Here is a 20,938-nt window from a genome sequence, read left to right on the forward strand (position 1 = left end):
CAACAATGAAACACAGTACTTTTTCCATTTAAGCTAGTGTAAATACTTGGTCTTCACACTTTTAGGGGTTATGCGCTTCAACTTAAGACACACATTTTGTTCAATAAGCTACCAATGCATATCATCGATAAATCTTTATACAAATTTTGTATTGGCCCTTCAATGTAGTCAGCAATTTTTCATTTTTAAACCAATGTATAAAACATAACTACTGTATATCTACATGTAAAATTACGAATGAAAATGATACATTTTTAACGAATCTTTTAAGATATTATTGGTGATTGTTTTGAAATAATCAGGGTGAATTTGACATTAATTTAAGATTTAACAGTATAAGTATTTTAAAATGATTATCAATTGCGAGTAAGTATTAGGATTAAAAAATGTCTCACCAAAATCTGCAAAATTGCACCTAACGTAACTCAGTGGAATCTCTATGGAAAGCACACAACTGTAACGATACACATTCAACAGTGAAAATAATTTCTCTCACAGTGAGAAAATTCCATTAGCATAGAGGAACATCGCCTGTTACAATTATGCGGCATATTTACAATAATAATCCACATTCCACACTCACAGGTGTGTGCGCGGGTAAATCGTGTATACTGCTCGTAATAATAAGAAAGCATATTCTGCGCACACACGCAATGCGATAAAAAAAAATATGATCGCACGCGTGCAGACTGCACTGAGAGAAATGAGAATTGTGCTGTTGTTGCGCGGGTACATTTTCCATGTGTGTATAATATTATACACACGTCTTTTTCTTCTGCGTTCGCTCTGGTAACGGATTTCGAGCTCTTCAATCGAGTGTTCATATAGCCACAAACATGTGCAGTTAAGACGAGCTCGCATTAAGCTTGATCATCGTCGAGTAAAAAACAACATTATTGTCGAGACGATCATTCATGTTTTGCTTTGTGCGTCGCATCTTGATTGAGTTTCTTCTATAATACATCTCTACTTCTGCTTTGAACTGCTCGCGTATTTATTAATAATAATTTAATACAGTATTAGAATTTTGTAAAGAAGCTTACGTTCTCACCTTTTACAAATTTATTTATACCACTAATTGCGAAAATGTTCACAAATTAATTATAAAAATAAATGGACGTTTGTACTCACTGAAATAATTAAGAGTTTCGCGGATCTGCTCCGGTGTTAAGCCTAAACTTTCGTCGTGCTCAACAACTTTGGCCGAGGGTATAAACCAGTCCTGGTTCTCGTAACCTGCAGATTGTTAATTGCCATCGTTAATTTTTGTTTTCAACGTTGTACATAGAGATGAATACAATTTTCCATGCGAGGGGGGGACTTACCTCCAAATTCAGTGAGTGTGTCGGCGCGTAGGGTGTACTTCGGGATCTGTTCCGTTAGTAGACTGATTATCTCAACCTCCGGTAGCTCGTCTCTGCTGCAGACCTCTGTAACACAAATCGTTTTTTGCTTCAATTTCATGCCAGCCAATCAATGAACGCAAACTCCCTTCTCCGCGTTCCATAATGCATATAACATTTTTTTTCGTTTTATTTCTGGATTATACAAGGTTTACATAAAGAAATAATATCGATTTTTTTGCTCTTATTTTAACGTACGTAAGCCCGTTTGACCTTAATTTATGGGGTTGCTTATCAAAATCGATATAATACGCAAAATGTAATGATGCATGTACAAAACATTACTGTGAACTCTTACAGTTTCATATACGACTACGAAAAATCGTCTCCTTCACATTACAAGCGACAGGGACATAAAAATAAAAATGGGGGATCATTAAGCATCGCCGTTGATGTCAAAATTGATGCAAATTAATCGTTAGTTATACGCTATCAAGAAGATTAACGCGTTTGTGAGAATGAGAGAGAGAGAAAGAAAATTGAACGTCAAAAACTCGAGACTGTCTCGCGTCATTCCCGCTATATGGATACCTCTGATCGCGTCAAGCTCCTCGCATTTTCAGGTAAATCGAGAATAAAGAAGACGTCCGCGAGTGTCATACGCGCGGCGAATTGGCCAAATGAATATATACAAGTTATACATTGAGAAATATATTTCTAACGTCTTGCGGGCAATCAGCCGCAGACAGCACGCACACATATAATACACTTATTTGGGATGTGTGCGAGTTTTAAGCAGCGAAGAGTAACGAGCGATGACATTGGACGAGCTAGAAATAGAGAGAGAGAAAGAGAGAGAGGTTTCGCTCACGATGTGTTTTTGTATCTATATAAGCAATGTCGAACTTCTTTAATGGCCCGAATACTCGCGTACAGCATCCCTGTCTGCGATGCGGCGATCTTCAATTAGCGCACAATGTGACTGTATAGCGAATCCGTCCGCTTGGCCAATTCCAATTGGGAGACTTACGTTAATGCAGAAATATTTGAGCCAAATCGGGAATATCGCTTGAAAGAAAACGTAAGTGAAGAATCAAATTCAAGTTGGCTGATTTTGTGGACGATACGAATCTTTCTTTCTTTCTCTCTCTTTCTTTCTCTTTTTCCCATAATTAGCACAGTCGAGTTCGGCGAACGCGTAATATAGCAGTGAGATGTACATGTATGCGGTCGTTCGAGTGGAACGATCGCTGCCGTGCACTTTTCATTTCATTAGGGCAAGCACGCTAATAGCCACGAACCAAATGGAAAGAGGCTAGTGCATATAGTACTTACGACCATTTTTTACATTTGAAAAACAACAACAATAACAACAACAACAAATTGTCGGTACTTTGATAATAGATAATATCTGAGAATTGAGCTTAGACTGCGAAGGCGCTAATTTAAACCGGAAGTATAGCTCATTTCCCTAATTTATAATGTGAGAGGGTTGGATAACAGCTGTATCGGTTAGCTAATAACATGTATATACGTTAGCAACGTGACCCCTACCATCTCGCCACTTGCTCAGTATAGCGTCGCGCTTCTCTCGCGCGTCCTTGAACTTGGCCGGGCCCCTGGGCCTAGTCAGACGCGAGCTCCCTGCTCCCAAGAACATAATACAATAACTGTGCGGGCTCTGCTGTTGATATAGGTATCAATCCGAGAGCTTTCGATTAATCATCTTTCTCTGAGCGCATGCTACGGCGAGTTGTCTGCTCACTCTTGAAATTTGTTGTCCGTCGTTGCCGTTGTCACCGGCGCAACGATCATATGTGTATATATAGTAGAATCGCGAACTTTACGGTATATAAATTTTCTCTCGCACACTGCAGTGTTCTATACCCGACGAGTTATAAGCACACTTTTGTTTGGCTCGAAGCGCAAATGATCTATGAGTTCGTTCACATTTTCAATTATAATTTTTGCCTCCTCTCGTTGGTATTCTTCCTCGGAAGCGTATTTTTAACCTACAGGTCGAGTTTCGGTGCTTCGGGTGCGAAACGCGACGAGAGGAAGTGCAGCGCCGGCATATCTTCCACGAAGAGCAGCAGTCGTCGGCCGAATTCCGTCGTCTTGATAATTTTCCTCGACGGTATTCCTATGTATGACATTATTATGCGCCGGGGGTGTCGCGCGAAGATTCGCTATACGTCGCAACTGATCTATCACGTCTATCCATCGGCCTGGCAAAGTGTATCTCTGTCTTTCGCCGTAGACGCTTGCGCCTCGTTGTAACCCAAATATTTGCGCCTCTTCTCGACTTCGTATTACAATACATATGTGTATACTGGAGCACAACGAACGACTTCACGGCTTCGAGTCTTATTATACATGTATATGTTTAATTTGCCGATCTATGCCAGTTTTTAACTTTATTTCTACAACGAGGATCGAGGAGCTTTTTTTCGTCACATGGTGCCGCGACGATTACTGGTACGCGACTGCGCTCATATTAAAAGCAGATGCGGCAATATAGGTTGTTGCTGGCGTCGAGGTGCCGTGCGGCTTGCAGACTCAATACTACTCGCTAAAATAGCCCCGCCGCGCGAGAACGCCTTTATACTCTCTGCCACACACGTTCTATATGCTTAAGTGTGCGTGTGTGCGTGTGTGCGTGCGTGCGCGCGTGGGCTTTCGCTAAAAAACGCGCAGCGCATCAGCGCCTGGACGAGAGCCAAAACAACCGCGCGCGCACTGACAGGAAAGAGCTTCTCCTCGATATATACGTATTATTACGTATACGCAGCGGGCCCTTTTGTTGTTCCAAGAAAGAGAGTATAGAGAAAAGAGAGCGACGTCGCGCTTCTCGTTCGTCGCTTAGCTCCGAGATATTGCGCGCGCCGAAGGGTTAACTTTTACAAACGACGACAGGTGAGAAGCACACAGAAGATTGATTGCAAATCACGCGAGCGAGCGGTCACAATAATGCTAGAAAATTATCGATGCGCTTCGGGGTTTGAGTCAGAGTTTGTAACGAGGTAAAATAAACGCGCACCCGTAGAAAAACAAATTGTACTTTTTTACTCGTTGTGTTTAATACTTTCAATAAACAAGCGAATATCGTCTACCATCGTTGAAGTAATTTAACTATTTAGCGACCGGCAGCAGCTCTATAACAGCGAGTATGCGTAAAGCTGCTCTACTCTTGTCTGTGTATTACATACATGGTCATGTGCTTTTTGAGGATGACGTTTTTGTCATAAAAGCCGCTACGGCTGCGGCTGTTGTTGCATAATAACCAGAGGCACGCGAGATGATCGTTATAATAGATGCGTATACGCTGCGAGAGCAGGAACGAAGATTGAATGCGGCGCCCGCGTTAAGCGTTTGTGCACAGAGACATCGACAAAAGGACGCTTGGTTTTTTAACCGGAAGATAGGTATGGAGAAACGCGTATACTAGGCCGAGCAGTTTTGAAAAAAGTTTTTCGTATCGCCTTGGCCGAAGGCTGAACTGAAAGTTCATGGGTTTCGATAAAAAATGCCTCTCTTCGTAGTACATAAATTGGCAGTCGATGTGTCCGGTTCTTCGAGCTCGTTAGAGCCTCTCGAGCTTGTTCAAATGACTTTTGTCATGTTTTGTTACGTTTCATATAAACATTTGTTACAAGCAGCGGGAGCTGATTAGCAGAGGCTCGAATCAATTAGGTGCAGCGTTACGCACAATTTCGGTCCCTTTCCTGCAGGCACGCCGAGCATACGGAAATTCGCTCGATACAATAATAGAGTCTACCTCATCGCAGTTGCAAATCAAAAGCCATCATTCGACCGGTAGAAGACGAGAGAGAGAAGAGAGAAAAAAAGTAAAAGAATGAAACTGCAACGGCGAGAAAAAAAAGTTGACGGAAAAAAAGTTGTCGATCCCAAGCAAAACTCGTCTTCGCGCTGTATGCGCAATATTCGTGTGGGTCTATGTATGTGTAGATACATGCATACACGTAAGATAACGATAACGATGATGATAATGATGATTGCCGTTCGTTCTGGTGGGATCCTGATGCGTCAAGTATATAGTCGCGGGCATGCACAGACACACACACACACATACGCGTAGCGCGAATATAGCACGGACGAAAAACGATGATGATGACGGCGTGGAATTCTTTTCTCCTACATCGTATAAATGTGCGAGTGTATGTATGTGTATGATGGCATGGCAGCACTCTACATGAGAATAATAATGATGATGATGATGATGATGATGATGATGATGATGATGATGATGATGATGGCAGCGAGGAACATTATGCCCGAGATCCTCCGTTGTTGCTGCTGCCTTTACTGCACGAGACTCGGAGTGTAATCATCATTTGGCCTCTCAACCAATGGGAAAACACCATGAGGATGGCGAGGTGCCGGCCGCGTATATCGTATGTTGTACGAGAGGAGGTGTTTCCACGTACACATACATGCAAGCACACCAAAGCACAGACGTCGTCGTCGTCGTCGTTCGTATCCTTTTGTGCTTGATGCGAAATACGCTATCTCTCTCTCTCTCTCGCTCGCTTTCTGTATGTGTGTGTGTTTTATGCGAGTAAGCGAGGTACGTGTGCGCGCCTCGGCAGTCTTTATTATAAAACCGCCCGAGCATCCACGAAGCCGAGTCAGTATATCTACGGTAGACGCTGAGACGGCCGAGTCGATCGCAGCCGGTGATTTTTGCCGAAGATTTTCGTCGTCCATACGCATCCTCCGCGATAACTTCTTGTATTTCGAGATCCGTGTGCACAGTATCATTTGTGAGAGAGAAGCGATAATCGCGCCTTCGACACGAGCGCGTGAATGAGTGAATGAGTGCGTGCGTGCGCCGGAGCGGAGCAGCTACAGCAACGGCGGCAGAACAGCCGGTGTGCGCACACTAGCGCGATTCGCGCGAGCAACGATCTTTTTTCCGCAAGATATACGCGCGTTTAGGCACGTTTTTCGTTTCGGCGGTGCATATGTGCATACTCGACTCGCTTATCGAACTTACTGGCCTCATACACTCGATTCTATACTCAAAGAGAATATCTATAAATTGACGATTGTGCACGTGTGTATACAGTGTAGCAGAGATTTACTGCTGTCAAAAGAAACATTCGGTATATTTCAAGAATTACAGTGAACGCAAAAGACAAAAATATTGTCAAGTCAAAATAACGATTTTATTATTTTTTTTTTGCACGGCAGTAGAGCGGGTCAGAACTAGTACGGAAAAAATTGCAGACTGCAACACAGAGCTCTCGCGATTTTAAGAAATTTCGATAATGACAAGGAGATAAACAGGCGATCCGCCAAACGGAATCAAGGTCACGTTATCAATTGAACTCGAGAAAAGCATCGACAGCAGCAGCAGACATACAGTAAGTATATAATAAGTAGAGGGTATATATATAGCTCCAGCTCGCTCTCTCTCTCTCTCTCTCTCTCTTTTCTCTTTCTCGTTCTCTCTCTCCCTCTCGAGGTTGCGATAAGCCGCGAAATACCGAGGCATATTCTGAATTTCAGTGACGCATGCCACGTGCATTGCCGTAATGTACACACACTCATCTTCGTTCGTACATATCACACACGGAGATATTTTTATGTGTTGGCGACTTTTGTCGCGCTCACTGTAGCTGCTGCTGCTGCGACTTTTGTTTTCGAGCCGATTTATACGAACAATTTATATATAACTTACCGGTTAGAGTCGAGACGTCGCTGTAAGTCTTCGACGGCGAATTGATTCTCAATTTGGTGAGCCTCAGTGCGGCGAGAGTCGCGCTAGCCTTGGGCGATACTCCGGGCCACCTTGGACCCTCATCCTCAACGGCGGCCAGCTTGGACGCACTTTTGGCGACGAAGGTGTTCGCCTCGTCGTTCTGCTCGAAAAAATAAATACCATAATTAAATTTTAATTGTAAATCGACTCGTTGAGAAGGAAGAACGCCGATCAACTAAGATAGACGTAATACGGTATGTAATTATATTTTGATTCGCTGATACGAAAATGATTCAGAACTTATACATGTAACACATAAGAGGAAACGCCGTCGGTCCGAGAAGACCGCTTTCGACGCGATATGACATCTTTATATTCGCTTACTTCGGAGCTCAAAGAAATGCAACGATATTTCAATCTATTACTCGATATTATACGCGAATTAAATTCAAAAGGGTTTTTTGGCTCGAGTTCAAGAAAAACAAAACGCATTCGTTGACAGGGGGTGTCTTGTTTCGGGGATAATTCGTGCGCGACAACGCAAGCACAGTCTAGAACAATACGAGATTTGATTGGGTTTCAACGACGTGTGTATAACATTGTTTGAATATAGCCGGAGGGATTAATTAACCTTTGCACGTTGATTAATCGAGTATGATGGAGATGCTAGTCAGAGCAGGAAATTTTCCGGCTATTAAACGCACCTGAAATGCCAGCATCGACCTTTCTCGACTCTTTCTGCTTTCCTCGACGAATCCATCAATTTCTCTGACATCTCTGTTTATGTTATCAAAAAAATTCATAGAAAATTTTCATAATATTTGATGGATGATTCACCGTATTCTAATGCAGTTTGAATCAGAGAGAGTTCACTCAAAGTATTTTTATGTGCATGTCAAACATTGAAAAGACAGGGCTTTTCTTGGACAACCTACTTCATACTCCCATAAAACGAGTTGGAGAAAAAATTAGTCGTTCGTAATTGGCCACATCGGAGTATAAGGGTCTGTGTGTTGATACGCCCGAGTGTACTCAAGTGCGTGCGTGTGCGTGTATGCAGTTACGAGACTCGAGGTCTATTATTGTATCGCTCGCGATGCGTAACATTTTCACGCGTTTTACACGGTTTGTCGCCTCCAAAGCTGGTATTTATATATAAACGAACTCGGAGTGTGTGTATGTATGTGCATCCGACACAAACACGTCTAGCTACCAAATTGTCTACGAGCGCATATACTTGAGTTATCTTTAACAGCGTCAATACCGACTTTCGTGTGTTTATAATAGATAAGAAAGAGAGGAAAATCGATCGAGAATGTTATACGTGCCATTGGCAGTGTACCAATTACAATCGATAAACTTCGCGTTTGACACCGCAGTTACGTCACGAGAACGTGTATACACCTATACAAACGACACACGTGCTCATCCAAAATCTTAGTAAAAAAAAAATAGCTCACGTATTTCCATTTTGAGTTCTCGTTCATCTTATATTTGTCCAACAAACAATTTATTTTCCACTGTCTATTCACAAACAAACAAAAATAAACAACATCCGAGTGTAGAGTAAGTATGCACACGAACTTAACATGGGATCACGACGAGAGCGTACGTCAGAACGCACGACCGGTCAATGTCCAACTGAGCCTAATTCTGTTTTGGTTATGCGTTTTTCCGTCCCTAAGACCAATTCGTAGGAGTGTGCGAGTGTCTCTGGAACCGAGCGTGCCAGAGATCCCCGTTGATAAAAAGAATCCGTATATAACGCTTCGCCATAAATCCTAGGCACGTGCGTGCTATGCGGCACTCGCGTCGTCTGCGCATTCAAAATACGATTGCTCCGAATATGGCCGCGTGTGACTGTTATGTGTATTATGCCTGTCATGTGGAGATGCGCGCGACGTTAATTCGAACGCGTATCTTTCGTTATAGGTCACGCATGTGATCATTTCACATGAAATTCCGGATATAATTATGACACTTCCGACTACTAGGATTTTTAAACACTTTTTCAACTATGTTTTGCAATACCGTGAGCTCACGAACAATCGAACCGAAGTAAGAAATTTATAATTGAGAAACGTGTGTCGAGTGCACTTGAACGTAGCACGAGAATCTAATCAAACCCATTTAACGAACAATTTATTAGACGGACGATTGTAATATCAAAAATTTATTAATTTGTTATAGTGAAATATCGTCATTTTTTTATAAAATAATAATTAGACGAGTTTGAATTATTAATTTGAAAAATTAAATTGGACTTCTGGTGAGCGAAATGAAGTGTTGTCGAAATTGAATTTGCGTTAAGTTGCGTCGACATCTCAAATCGGATTGCATAATTTTCCAGAAACATGCGAATTTCATCATAAAAGGCAAACTACAGTGTCCTACAGTGCTATTTGAGATGCAAAGTTGATGTTAAAAAAATTATTTGTAATTTTTTTCTTTTACACAATTAAAAGTTTTATTAGTTATTTTTGTTCTAAATGAATTCACCAAATCAATAATAATTTGACTTTCTTTAGTAAAAGTATATATTTGTTATAAAAATGACATGCATTAAGCGTTAAGCAAACAAAATCACTCACCGTTGGTTAGATGGTTAGGTATTATAATCCTGGTTTCCGTTGTAGAAACCTAAACTTGATTGATATAATTTGTATTGAAGCAACTGAAATAACACAAACAAAACACTGTGAGATGAGCGCTCTAATCTAATGATATTGTGATGTTATTTTGTGTATCTACAGTACAAATACTTATTTACTGTACGATAATGAAATAAAAAGTATGATTGCATACTTTTATTCCTGAAAAGTGTTGGCGCACACTTATTGATTACAAATAAAATTCAATATTGTCAAAGCAAATGATTGCAATGAAAAAAAAATTATTCAACTATTCAATACGACAAGTGGTCATTTAGCTACATTGTGATGTACAAACTCATAATTGTTAAAAATGTGTCTCCAGAAAAATTCTAATTGATAATATTAGCATGACAGAATTAACTACAATTGAAGTTAATATCTAAAACATTTACAATTGAATTTTTTCTTTTTTTATACTATCCAAAGTTATTTATGTATGCAAGTTAAAATTAGCCTTTACCTATTACTTTCATGTCTAAAGATTGAAACCTCTTATTGCATGTAGAACTTTTTATTCGTATAGATATACAACCTACATGTCTCCAATGCAATGCCCTCACTAGGATCAATATTATTTGAAAATCAATAAGCTATCTTAGCCTACAGTTGCAAATTATACAGCAGGTAGAAACAGTCGAAAAAGCAGTTTTCTCATTACCTTACTAAAAAAACGTTACATCACTCATGGTTTTTTTCTCTTATAAAACACCAACTGTAACTTTTTGAAATTGGAACGAAAAATTGCAACCTTATGTGCAACCCTTCGACCCCGCGGGGTCAGACGCGTGCGAGAAACCCCGTGTTGTTCGCTCGTTTTTTTTCCATTTCGATCCATTCAAGGTTATAACCCTACAAATATACCACTATTGTACAATAGTGTTCAATGATTGCAATATCAATGTGCATCACAATGCAGCCTAGAAATAACGAACATTCGATCTAAAAGATTATTCAAAGTTCTAATTATGAACGGTTGGACGAATTCGGAGCATTTTTAACGGCGAGAAATTTTCGTTCGATCAATGGCCTAACTATTGCGGTATGCACCTACACTTGTCAGTAAATGAGGTTTTTACAACGTATGTATCCGGTGTCGAACGATTTGAGAAAAAAATAGACTGTAAGAAAACGAAGAAAAGAAAAGGAAAAAATAACAAGAGGTATCGCACAAGTGGGTTAAAACGGTGTTTAAAAAATAACATTCGCTCGCACATACACGCGCGCGCGCGCGCGAAAGGAGGCTTTATTGTGTATGCCTTTACGCTCATCGATTCTTGAACTTTTTTTTCTTCTTCGCGGCTAGGTTGCACTTGGTCAGTCGAGATTGCACAAAAGATAATAACTTTGAAAGCGGAGAATAATCGAAGCCAAGTTAACGGGCAAACACACGAGTATAGCTAGCAGACGCACGAGTCGTTTGAATTGTCCATTATTATCATGCGTGTTCTATACGTGTTACGAAATGCACTGTAACTGTCACACAACGCTGTATACATGTATGCGAAACACGTCTACGCTCGTTATATAGAGGAGGGTGCACAGCACGCACAAAAGTCAAGGTTATCACGAGGTGCAGCACCAGGGCAAACTCAACTTACCGCTCGTTGATGACGATGAACGACTACGCTTGCGACGCTTTTTTCACGGCTACGCATCCTTCTGGGGCTGCTGACGTTGATGCTTGTTGCGAAAAACGAGGATCGCTCGTCGTTGAGACTGTTGCTTCTGCTGCACCGATGATCGTCGCTGCTGATGCACCGTCTCCGAGTACAAGGCGCACGAGTCGCGCATCTCTCTGCTGGTTCTCGTAACCTCGCAGAAACTAATTCTCTTTATCTCGCCTTGTCTTCGGGATCTTTTTCTCTCGACTCCGAAAGAAAAGAAAAGTATAGATATGAGTTCGGAGCACGCGTTTGAGACGTATACGCAACGAGAGACAGAGAAAGAACACTTTATGTATCAGCACACGTACACACGAAAAGGAACACCTTGAGAACGAAGAATATCACTGGCTTGTAATCTTTAGAGTAGAGAGGAATTATGCACCAAAAATATATACTGTTGTGTGTGTGTATGTAGGATATACAAGCAGCAGTAGTAGCAGCAGCAGCGAGAGTAGATTGCGTATTGTAGTGTTTACAAAACCTATTGTGTATTTGTGTGCGTGCCCGTGGCGAGCTGCCTTTCACGTCGCGCGAGAGATGTATATATTTTTCGTATTATAATATGCTATATATAATATTACGCACGCACACAACCGTAGCACGCACGAGTAAAACTACTGGATGACTCGACTGCTCGAAATGTCGATTAGCAACAGCAGCACCAGCATGGCACACTTTTTGTTATCGTTGCATATACACGACAATGGCACTCGACAACGCACAGCAGAAAGAACGAAACACTCTCTTTCTCTTGTTTCTGTTATATCGCTGCGAGCTGCAGCAGCATCAGTGCATCGAGCAACGTGCACATTTGGTTATATCGCGAGGTGTGTGTGCACTATAATACAACTGCACAAAGCCACGCACATACACAGAGACAGAGGCACACGCGCGCGTAACAAGACCACGGGGACAGTAGAGATTCACAGATAGTGGCAAACACACGTCAAATAGGTATGCTATGTGCCATCTATGCTACAGGATATTCTGGCGCTGTATACACTATTATATCTGGATCGGCGATTATATTTCTAAACGCAGACTGCCATCGCGGGTACACGGCTCTCGCCTAGCCGTTGATACACTTGTTAATGATGTTATGATGTCGTGCTGCTTTGTATTGTGCGGCCTGCCTCTCTTTAGCAGCGCGACTGATCGACTAACACACGCATATAAAGCAGACATCGACATCGGCAGCAGCAGCTGTGGCCTGTGCCTGCTGCTCTGGCGATTACATGAGCCATCGTCGTCGTCGTCGTCGTCGTCGTCGTCTGCCTTGCGCAGACTGTGTTGGTAAAGCTGCTGCTGCTGTCGTTGGCCACGGATCTATTATTGCACTGCGCGCGAAAAAAAGAGACGGAAAGTCATGGATTCGGCACGAGCTGCTCCTGCTTCGTGCATTATTATACACACTCCTCGCGTTGTGTGTGCAGAAATGCTGCAGAGCACTGTATTCGCGATCCACGAACGGAAAAGTACTCGGTGCGCGTGCGCGACCAGTAGCAGACGCTCTACTACATGTTGCAAAACCAAAATGGCGTACGCCAACGATCATGCAGCAGTGCTGACGACGGTTGGCGCGATAATTCGATTTTCCGTCGTTTCTTGTTGAGCAATGGAATCGTTGTCAAAAACGTCATTAAGATTGTTTCGATAATCGATCGGTAAAATTCCATGTTTTCTTAATTGTAAAAGTACTCAATGGACTGTTTTTTTGTTGAACTGCATCGTTTCGAAATATTTTTTCCCACGTTCGATAAAATCAGCTTCATCGAATTTTATCATTCATCTCAAAATCGAGACACCCAAAATAATCATCTTCGGGTACTATAGCTGTTAAGCCATAATCGTTGCATAGTTGCCAGCCGGCTGTGTATATATTTGTAAAATGCACATCGACGCTCGTTAAGGAAAACGCGACATCTATACGAAAAATTACACGCGAGTCGGTACTATACCTATCGTGTAGATATACCTACGTGCCTGCAGGGGCACACGATCCATTTGGCGGCACTGCAGTGCGCACCGCACGCGAGAATCAGCATGGTGTGCGCGTTTGGCCCAGACCAATCTAAATAGCTGCGCGAGTAGCGCCGATAATTATCGTATCTTTATAATTGCTGCTATGCGCACGAGCCTGATTGCCTATGCATGTATGTGTTTATGCAGCTGTGTCGATGTGCGCGTCGACTCCGAAATACAACCATCATCGTTATTACATGAAAGAAAACTCGGTAGTTTCGAATGAAAATTAAGACGAATTTCGAAATTAGATCGCGACAGCTGTATCAAAAACGATCGATCGAACATCGACTTGAATTCAAAGCAAACAAATGCGATGTGAGTCGACAAAAAAAAAAGGAGCAAAATGTACGGGAGTCTCGACGTTCGGAGCGCATCGGACCAATTCGACGAATCGATGGCATAATCGCGTATGCGCAATGTAAAGGTTGCAAGTCCCCCTACATGATGGACACAAGCACACAGATGCACACCGACATATTTGCAGTCTCGAGCATTTGCGTTTGGCTGCTGTATGATAATGTAAAGTCGAGTTTTGCGCCGTGCCCCGCAGCTAAAAGCGCCACCGGATCTGCAACGAAGGTACGCGCAAGCTCCCCTATCAACGCGTACATTTATATACTCACACACACAGACACACGGACATGGACTTGGACTCGGAGAGAGAAATAGAGAGCGTCTAAAACACGAGTGCATATATATGGAGGCACACCACTAAACTTTCCCAACGATCGAGCTTCGCAGCTATATAGCCTCATGCGACAAGCGATCGTTCGATCGCTCTCGATCGAGCTTTTATGGTCAGAGGCACGTGATAGCCACGAGAGAGAGAGAAAGGTTACTTACTTATCATGCCTATATTTATTTAACAAGGTGAAGATGTAAATTATCGCCGCAGCGCGAGTGAGTACAGGCGAACTCGTGAGTCGTGAGCTGCTGTTACATGGGCGCGATTCCTAGTGACATTTACGGCCGCGCGATGAGACGGCCTGCCTCTATATAAATCGATTGTCATTATATTTGTATGTCATGCGAGCTATATACTACTTAAAACACAGCTCACACATACACACTCGACATTTTACAGACTTGCTTTAAAATCCATATAGAGCTTCTTCCCACACTCTTCTCTCGCTACGACACTGTGTGCGTGTGTGTGTATGAGATCCCGTCATCGATTTATTTTTTTTAATGGCGTTTCTCTTTTTTACGCGTACGATTCGTAATTCTTTCCATTTTTGTTGTTATTTTCCAGCGATCAGGCCGAGCGTGGTGCAGGGCGCGCACGACTGCTATCTGCAACAATATAGACAGAAATATACAGCAACGATGAGGGGAAAAAAGCTGAGCTGGCGGTAAGCTCTAGCTTCAGGCGTCCGTTCTATAGGCTTTTTTGGCTCTTATCATCGTCGTCATCGTCATCAACGTACTACTGCCAGTGCTGCTGTTCGCAGAATTATAGGCCGCGGCTGCTGCTGCTGCTGCTGCTGCTTCTGCTGCCTGTTGGCTGAAGCCAGCGTCGAGAGAGTCAACCAAGTTCGTGCAAGAGCCCGAAAGAGTGGCCTAACCCCAATATTATCATCGTCCGTCTCTCTCTATCCGCGCCGCGGCAGGCACAGCACAGCATAGCACACAGAGTGAGGCAGCGCAGCAAAATCTGCGAGCTCGGGCGCGCGCGCAACAATATACACGGAGAGAGACGTGAGCCAAGAGCCGAACAGTGCTGCTCTGCTCTGCTCTGCTGCACACATAATATATACGTATATATACAACTTCAAACTGTGCGTATGTGTATGTGTGCGCGTGTATGTGTGCAAGCGTGCGTGCAACTGTGTGTGTAGGTTTTTTTTTGGTTTGTTGATTTTTTTTTTCGTTCGTCCGCACGAGTCGCTGTGACACCCTGGACTTCAACCTAGAGGATCGACGCCACAAGGTCCAAGGTACGACATTATATTTCAGCCATATGCACGACTATAGACGTACACGACCACATAACGAGGCGAGTCTCGCGACCTGCACGCACACTCGCATCCATATATGACACACGAACGCGCGATAAAATATATACGTGTGTACATGACACAAACTCCGACTGCCACTGCTGTCAGTGTGTGCTCACGTGTGTGTATGTCTGTGTGTATACATGTGTGCGTGCGTGGGGCCAACCAAGCAGAGCAGCCCCCCATGCATGTGCGCGACGCGCGAGGCTGCCCAGGCATCGTCGTCGTCGTTTATACACACTATACACACACGTGTGTGTAAGTGTGCACACTGCAAGTCTGATTATATGCATGTATATGTACACATACAATATTAAGCAGTAGTGGTAGTCACTGCTGCCGCCACCACCAGCACACACCACCACCACCACCACTGCCATCGTCCGTCCGTCGCGCTATAGCTCCGCGAATATAGAGAGCAAAAAGAGGAGTGAGTCGAGCAGACGAGAGCAGCGCAGCATTTATAGTGCATTATATAGGAGAGGAGGCAGCAGCAGCAGCAGCAGCAGCAGCAGCAGTGGCGGAGTCGTCGTGCAGTTCGAGCCAGCAGCGACGTCGAGAGCAGTTGTGTGGCGGTGGCGGCGGCCGCGAGAGGTTGTGGTGTGTGCAAATTTTTTTTACACCTTTTTTCGCGCTCCTACAACACATTTATTACACATTTATCACACATTTGTTACACACGCAGGCGTAAATTTAAACAAATACTCGTGAAGCGTACGCGATTTAGCCGTGCGAATTCGTAATCATTGCTCTTCCCAGTGCAGTGTTTGGCACCTACCTATATGTCTGCCTATATCACACGGTTAGCTCGCTCGCTCACTCACACTCGCGCGACACATATATACACAAACACGATATTCACCTAATCTCGATCATGTGTCGTTGTTTATAGTCGTGCGTCACGTTGTTGTCGCTGTTGTTTTCCTCTCCTTAAACTCGTATTTTATATCTTTCTCTCTCTATACCCTTATGCAGTGTCAAAGTTAATCCGAGCCACTTTCTGGCTTTTTTTTTTGTTTTATCGTACAGAAACAAAAAAGAAGAATAAGAAGAGAAGCAGCAGCAACAAACACACACACTCACTCGCACGGACAGAGTAGTAGCAGACGGAAAAAAGCTGCGAGAGCCTCGAAGAGCATATTATAATAGAAGAGGAGGAGAGACGGTGTGTGCAGCAAGTCACCCGCAGCAGCTGCATTACAAGAACGTCAACGTCAACGTCGTCGTCGTCGTGTTGTGCGCCAGTCAATAATAAAAGTGCAGTGTTGTTGTGCATTATATACAAGTGAAAAGTTGATCATTTAACGCAACAAAAAAAGTAAAAAAGCAAAATAAAAAAAAAAGAGAAAAGCAAAAGTTTTTAACAAGTATTATTGCACCACGAGACGACTGTGAGAGAAGCTGCAGCAGCAGCCGACGAAGAAGAGGAGCATGACGACGGACGTGGGCAGCAGCGGCAGCGGCAGCAGCAGCAACATCATCAATGCGACGTCGGCCGCGGCCGCGGCTGTGGCGGCGGCCCAGCAGCAGCAGTTCTGCCTCAGGTGGAACAATTTCCAAGCCAACATAACGAGCCAGTTCGAGGCTCTGCGCGACGACGAGGACTTTGTCGACGTCACCTTCGCCTGCGACGGACGACGCCTGCAGGCGCACAAGGTCGTCCTGTCGGCCTGCAGCCCCTACTTCAAGGAGCTCTTCAAGGTTAGCCCCGTCGACGTCCGACGTTGGTTTATGTTATTAAATGCAGCGCGCTCTCGAAAAACTCGAAGCTGCGCTCATACCAGCTCATTATCGGCCAGATATCTTTTCCTTCTTTTTTTTTTGTTTTGTTTTTGGTCGCTCAACTTCTTTTTCGCTGCTCTCTGCATATTTTTTTTTTATTTTCTGTGGCTGTCGCATTTTCTCGCCACTCCACTTTAGCACATCTCTTTCGCTCTCTCTCTCTCTCTCTATCTCTCTCTCCCATATAATATCGACGTCGGAGCAGCAGCAGCAGCATCAGCAGCAGCAGTCGAGGCCTCCCCACCTATTTTTTGCTCTCTTTTTAATTCGCTTTTTCGGACATTATTAAATTGCATGCACGTACACATACGAGCGAGCGAGAGCTCGAACGAACGAACGAGCCCCTCTGTGTATATGTATGTGGGATGATCCCCTCCGTCGACGTAGCCGTCGTCGTCGACGTCCGCCACCATTCCACCTCCTACGCCTCCATTGGCATACACACATAGCATCAGCATCAGCAGCAGCAGCAGCATTAACAGAAGCAGCAGCAGCGATACTCTCCTCGTCTCTCTCTCTCTCTCTCTCTCTTTTCGCATTCCCCCTTGAGCTTCGCGGTTTCGTCTGTCTGTCTGTCTCGCTCTTTTTTTATCATGCGCCGTACTCGTATCTCTCTTGCTCTCTGTTATAGGTATACCAAGCTCTGCTGCTGCTGCTGCTGCTGCTGTCAATGTATGTGCTACATGTATACATAATACACGTATATATGCACGCGGGCAAAAGCAACGCATCGCAGCAGCAGCAGCAGCAGCAGCAGTCCGCCACACAGCACATATAACGCGTGCACACGTCTATATCTGCCGTATTGAAAAATGTTTGTCTTTATATCTGTACTTGGGCTCTGTATGTGCATGTATTATACGGGCCGGGCCATCGCAGCAGTACACAGCGCAGCAGCATCGGCACACGCGCGCGCGCTTGCGGGGATATCCTTCTATAGATGTACACAATTCGCACACATGCACAAGCCATACACACGCATTCGTAGCGTTTATATAGCGAGGAGCTGTATAGATATCTACGAATATATATGCGCGTGGCTTATAATACATAACTCGATGGGATGGCTGCTGCTCGCTTTATAACGTCGAGCGCAAAATCGGAGTCGTCGTCGCAGAAACGCGCAGACATTTCGCATCCGCGGTATATATCGGTGCGCGCTGCATATATGGAAATAAAATGAAGAAAATGACGGTGCGCGGTCCGCTCGAATATAATGTATAACAATAATAACAAGCGCATGCACACGCGCTCGCGCACCGATAACGACGACGACGAGCCCGACGAAGAGCGAGCGCGGCACATTTTTTTCCTATCGCTCCATACTCTCTGCTCCTTTGTATTTATGACGCATGCCTTGTGTATACGGTACAAGCACGTGAGACGCAGGGAGATAGACGGAGAAAGATAGAGAGGAGAGAGAGAGAGGAAAGAAAGCGAGAGTATATGTAAATGCAATATTATATGGAACAGGTTGGGTAAGCACCGACGCCACGCGTGCCTTAACGTGTGTGTGCATAACGCGAAACAGCAGAGAGAAAGAGAGAGAGAGAGAAACAGATCGGTAGACATTTTCGGAGTTGTTTGATTACGGCTCGCGCTTTTATACAATGACGGTGTGCTGCTGCTGCATGCCGCTGGCCATTGCTCGGCAGCAGCAGCAGCAACTTCGAAAGAGCTTAATCTTTTTTTATTTATTCTTTTTTTTCGTCACTTTCCATAACGTCACGCTCGCATGCGCGTGTGCTCGTGTGCCATGCTACATACACGAGTCCACACATATCGACGAAAGCGCGTTTTTAAAAGAAGAATGAAAAAAAAAAAGATGCGCGCTCGAGTCTGCCGCTGTTGTTGTTGTTGTTGTGCTATTCGACGCAAAACTGCATTCAACTAAAGAGAGAGAGAGAGAGAGAGACAAAACTCGTGACGCTGCGAATGACGAATGTGCGTGCAAACGAAGCTCCGAGAGTTCAGAGAGAGAGAGAAAAATCGAAAAAACGAAAAAATAAACATTAATTAGCCATATAAGCGCGCTCGAGCTCTTTTTCATGTAATTTTATACAATGCGCGTACAGCACTTAGACAGATATATAGGCTGTGCACACACATACACTCATGAGTGCAGCAGCAGAGCTCTCCGTTCTCGTCGTCTATCTTTTGCACGCGCGCACGCGAATGCATAGACATACATAGACGACGACGACGACGTCGACGCATATGTAAGACGTACAAGTACACATGCGCACACATACACAAGCGCTACGGGCTCGACACACAAACATATAGATAATGTTCTATTCTCTATGCTGCTGCTGCTGCTGCAGCGCGCGCTTAGTAACACACGCTGTGCAGTGTGCTGCAGCAGAGTTAGAGTTTCCACATGCCTGGCGCTCTATATGATGTGTCATGTGATGCTCGTGCTCTCTTATAGAGCTTAGACACACACATACTAGCTTGCGCGTGCATTACATATATAGCTGTCGGATGTAGGTACATGTATACAGATACATAGAGACAGGCTCATCGCTGCTGCTGCTGCTGCAGCGCGTCATTATATACGGAGAATATGCTTTATATATAACCGTGTGCATGTATAGAAGCAAAGTCACATTATATAGACATTATTACGCACGTATAATATACACGCGTATACGTGTATATGTCGTGCAAGCCTCGCGGCAAACGGCGACGACTATGCGGACCTGTACAACGAGTGCATGTTGTAAGCGGCGAAACGTAAAAAATAAGAATTTAAAAAAAAACAAAAATATAACGCGCGAATATATAATATACGTGTCTCTCTCTCTATCTGCCCGTCTGTCTGTCTGTCTGTTCTGTTAATGCATATGTGCATGTACGCGCGCGCATCGCATTATAAATAGAAAAATACCGCGTCTATATTCGTATGGGAAAATGAGTAGATAATTTCGATGTTTCGAAAACTTTTTCGGAGCTTATTTAAGCGTAAATTACACTGCTGCTTTTGCTTTTACTGCTATAGTGCCACCCCTCCTATGTATGTACTGTACATATACCCCAATGCTGCAGGCAGGGCAACAGCAGCAGCAGCAGCTCCCGCATCAGGCCGGTATTTTACCCTCTCGCCCTCGCTTTCGTTCTCTCTTTTTCTCTCTCTCCCCCCTTATTGCATTCACATACACACATGGAGAGGTATATACACATACGCACGAAGCAACCCCTTTTTGCACACTCCCCCGCATCATTTTCTGTGCTGCTGCTGCTGCTACTGTGCTCTGCTACATAACGTATAGATATACCGCTGTACTGCACATGCCTACCTAGATCTCTGTCTCTTTCTCGCTGTTGCACGTATAGCAGCAAGCGCTACGCTGTACATATATAGATGCCCCCACATCACCCCTTGCGCTCGCGCGCAAGTATCAAGCTTTTTCGCATCCATAATCCTTCTATGCCACACACTGCTCGTTTCTCTCTATGTTGTGCGTTTCAATATATATATGAGTGAGTGTATGTTGCATGTACACATACACTTGCTCATACTTACACTCATACGTATGTGTATATCTCGCTCGCACATTCGTTCTCTTTTTTTTTCTATGTCTGCATCTAGCTCTATCTCGCTCTCGTTTTTTTTCTGATGCTTCTTTTTCGCTGTTTCTCTCTTTCTCCCTCTATCTCTCTCTCTCTCTCTCTCTCTTTCTCTCTCTCTATGCACTCGACTGTCTGGCTTCTCTCTTTCTGACTATACTACTGATGCCACTACTTT

The 20,938-nt window shown here is 43.9% G+C and overlaps 1 protein-coding gene and 2 long non-coding RNA genes across 5 annotated transcripts in view; 2 read left to right on the forward strand and 1 right to left on the reverse strand.

The window, feature by feature from the left end:
• Positions 1-6,238: 6,238 nt before the first annotated feature.
• Positions 6,239-15,203, forward strand: LOC111694307. The gene is made up of 3 exons (XR_002763594.1): positions 6,239-6,469; positions 6,558-6,730; positions 14,664-15,203. It is a non-coding gene; the product is annotated as an uncharacterized LOC111694307 (long non-coding RNA).
• On the reverse strand, positions 7,140-12,846 carry LOC111694306. Its single transcript, XR_002763593.1, has 3 exons — positions 11,321-12,846; positions 9,660-9,742; positions 7,140-7,228 (listed from the first exon to the last, which is right to left on the reverse strand). It is a non-coding gene; the product is annotated as an uncharacterized LOC111694306 (long non-coding RNA).
• A 1-nt stretch (position 15,204) lies between the features above and the next one.
• LOC106656191 (broad-complex core protein isoforms 1/2/3/4/5-like) overlaps positions 15,205-20,938 on the forward strand; it is a 47,475-nt gene continuing 41,741 nt past the window's right edge. The window contains exons 1-2 of one of the 3 annotated variants that reach the window (XM_014376908.2): positions 15,205-15,348; positions 16,438-17,109. In XM_014376908.2, coding sequence (XP_014232394.1) covers positions 16,840-17,109 — 270 coding nt within the window. In that variant the 5' untranslated portion in view covers positions 15,205-15,348; positions 16,438-16,839. Of the gene's footprint in view, positions 15,349-15,873; positions 16,009-16,437; positions 17,110-20,938 lie in introns of those variants that run through there. The other 2 variants (XM_014376907.2, XM_014376909.2) reach the window with 2 other exon arrangements.

This window comes from Trichogramma pretiosum, unplaced genomic scaffold (assembly GCF_000599845.2).
Source record: "Trichogramma pretiosum strain Unisexual culture from Peru unplaced genomic scaffold, Tpre_2.0 scaffold64, whole genome shotgun sequence".
Lineage (NCBI taxonomy): Eukaryota > Metazoa > Arthropoda > Insecta > Hymenoptera > Trichogrammatidae > Trichogramma > Trichogramma pretiosum.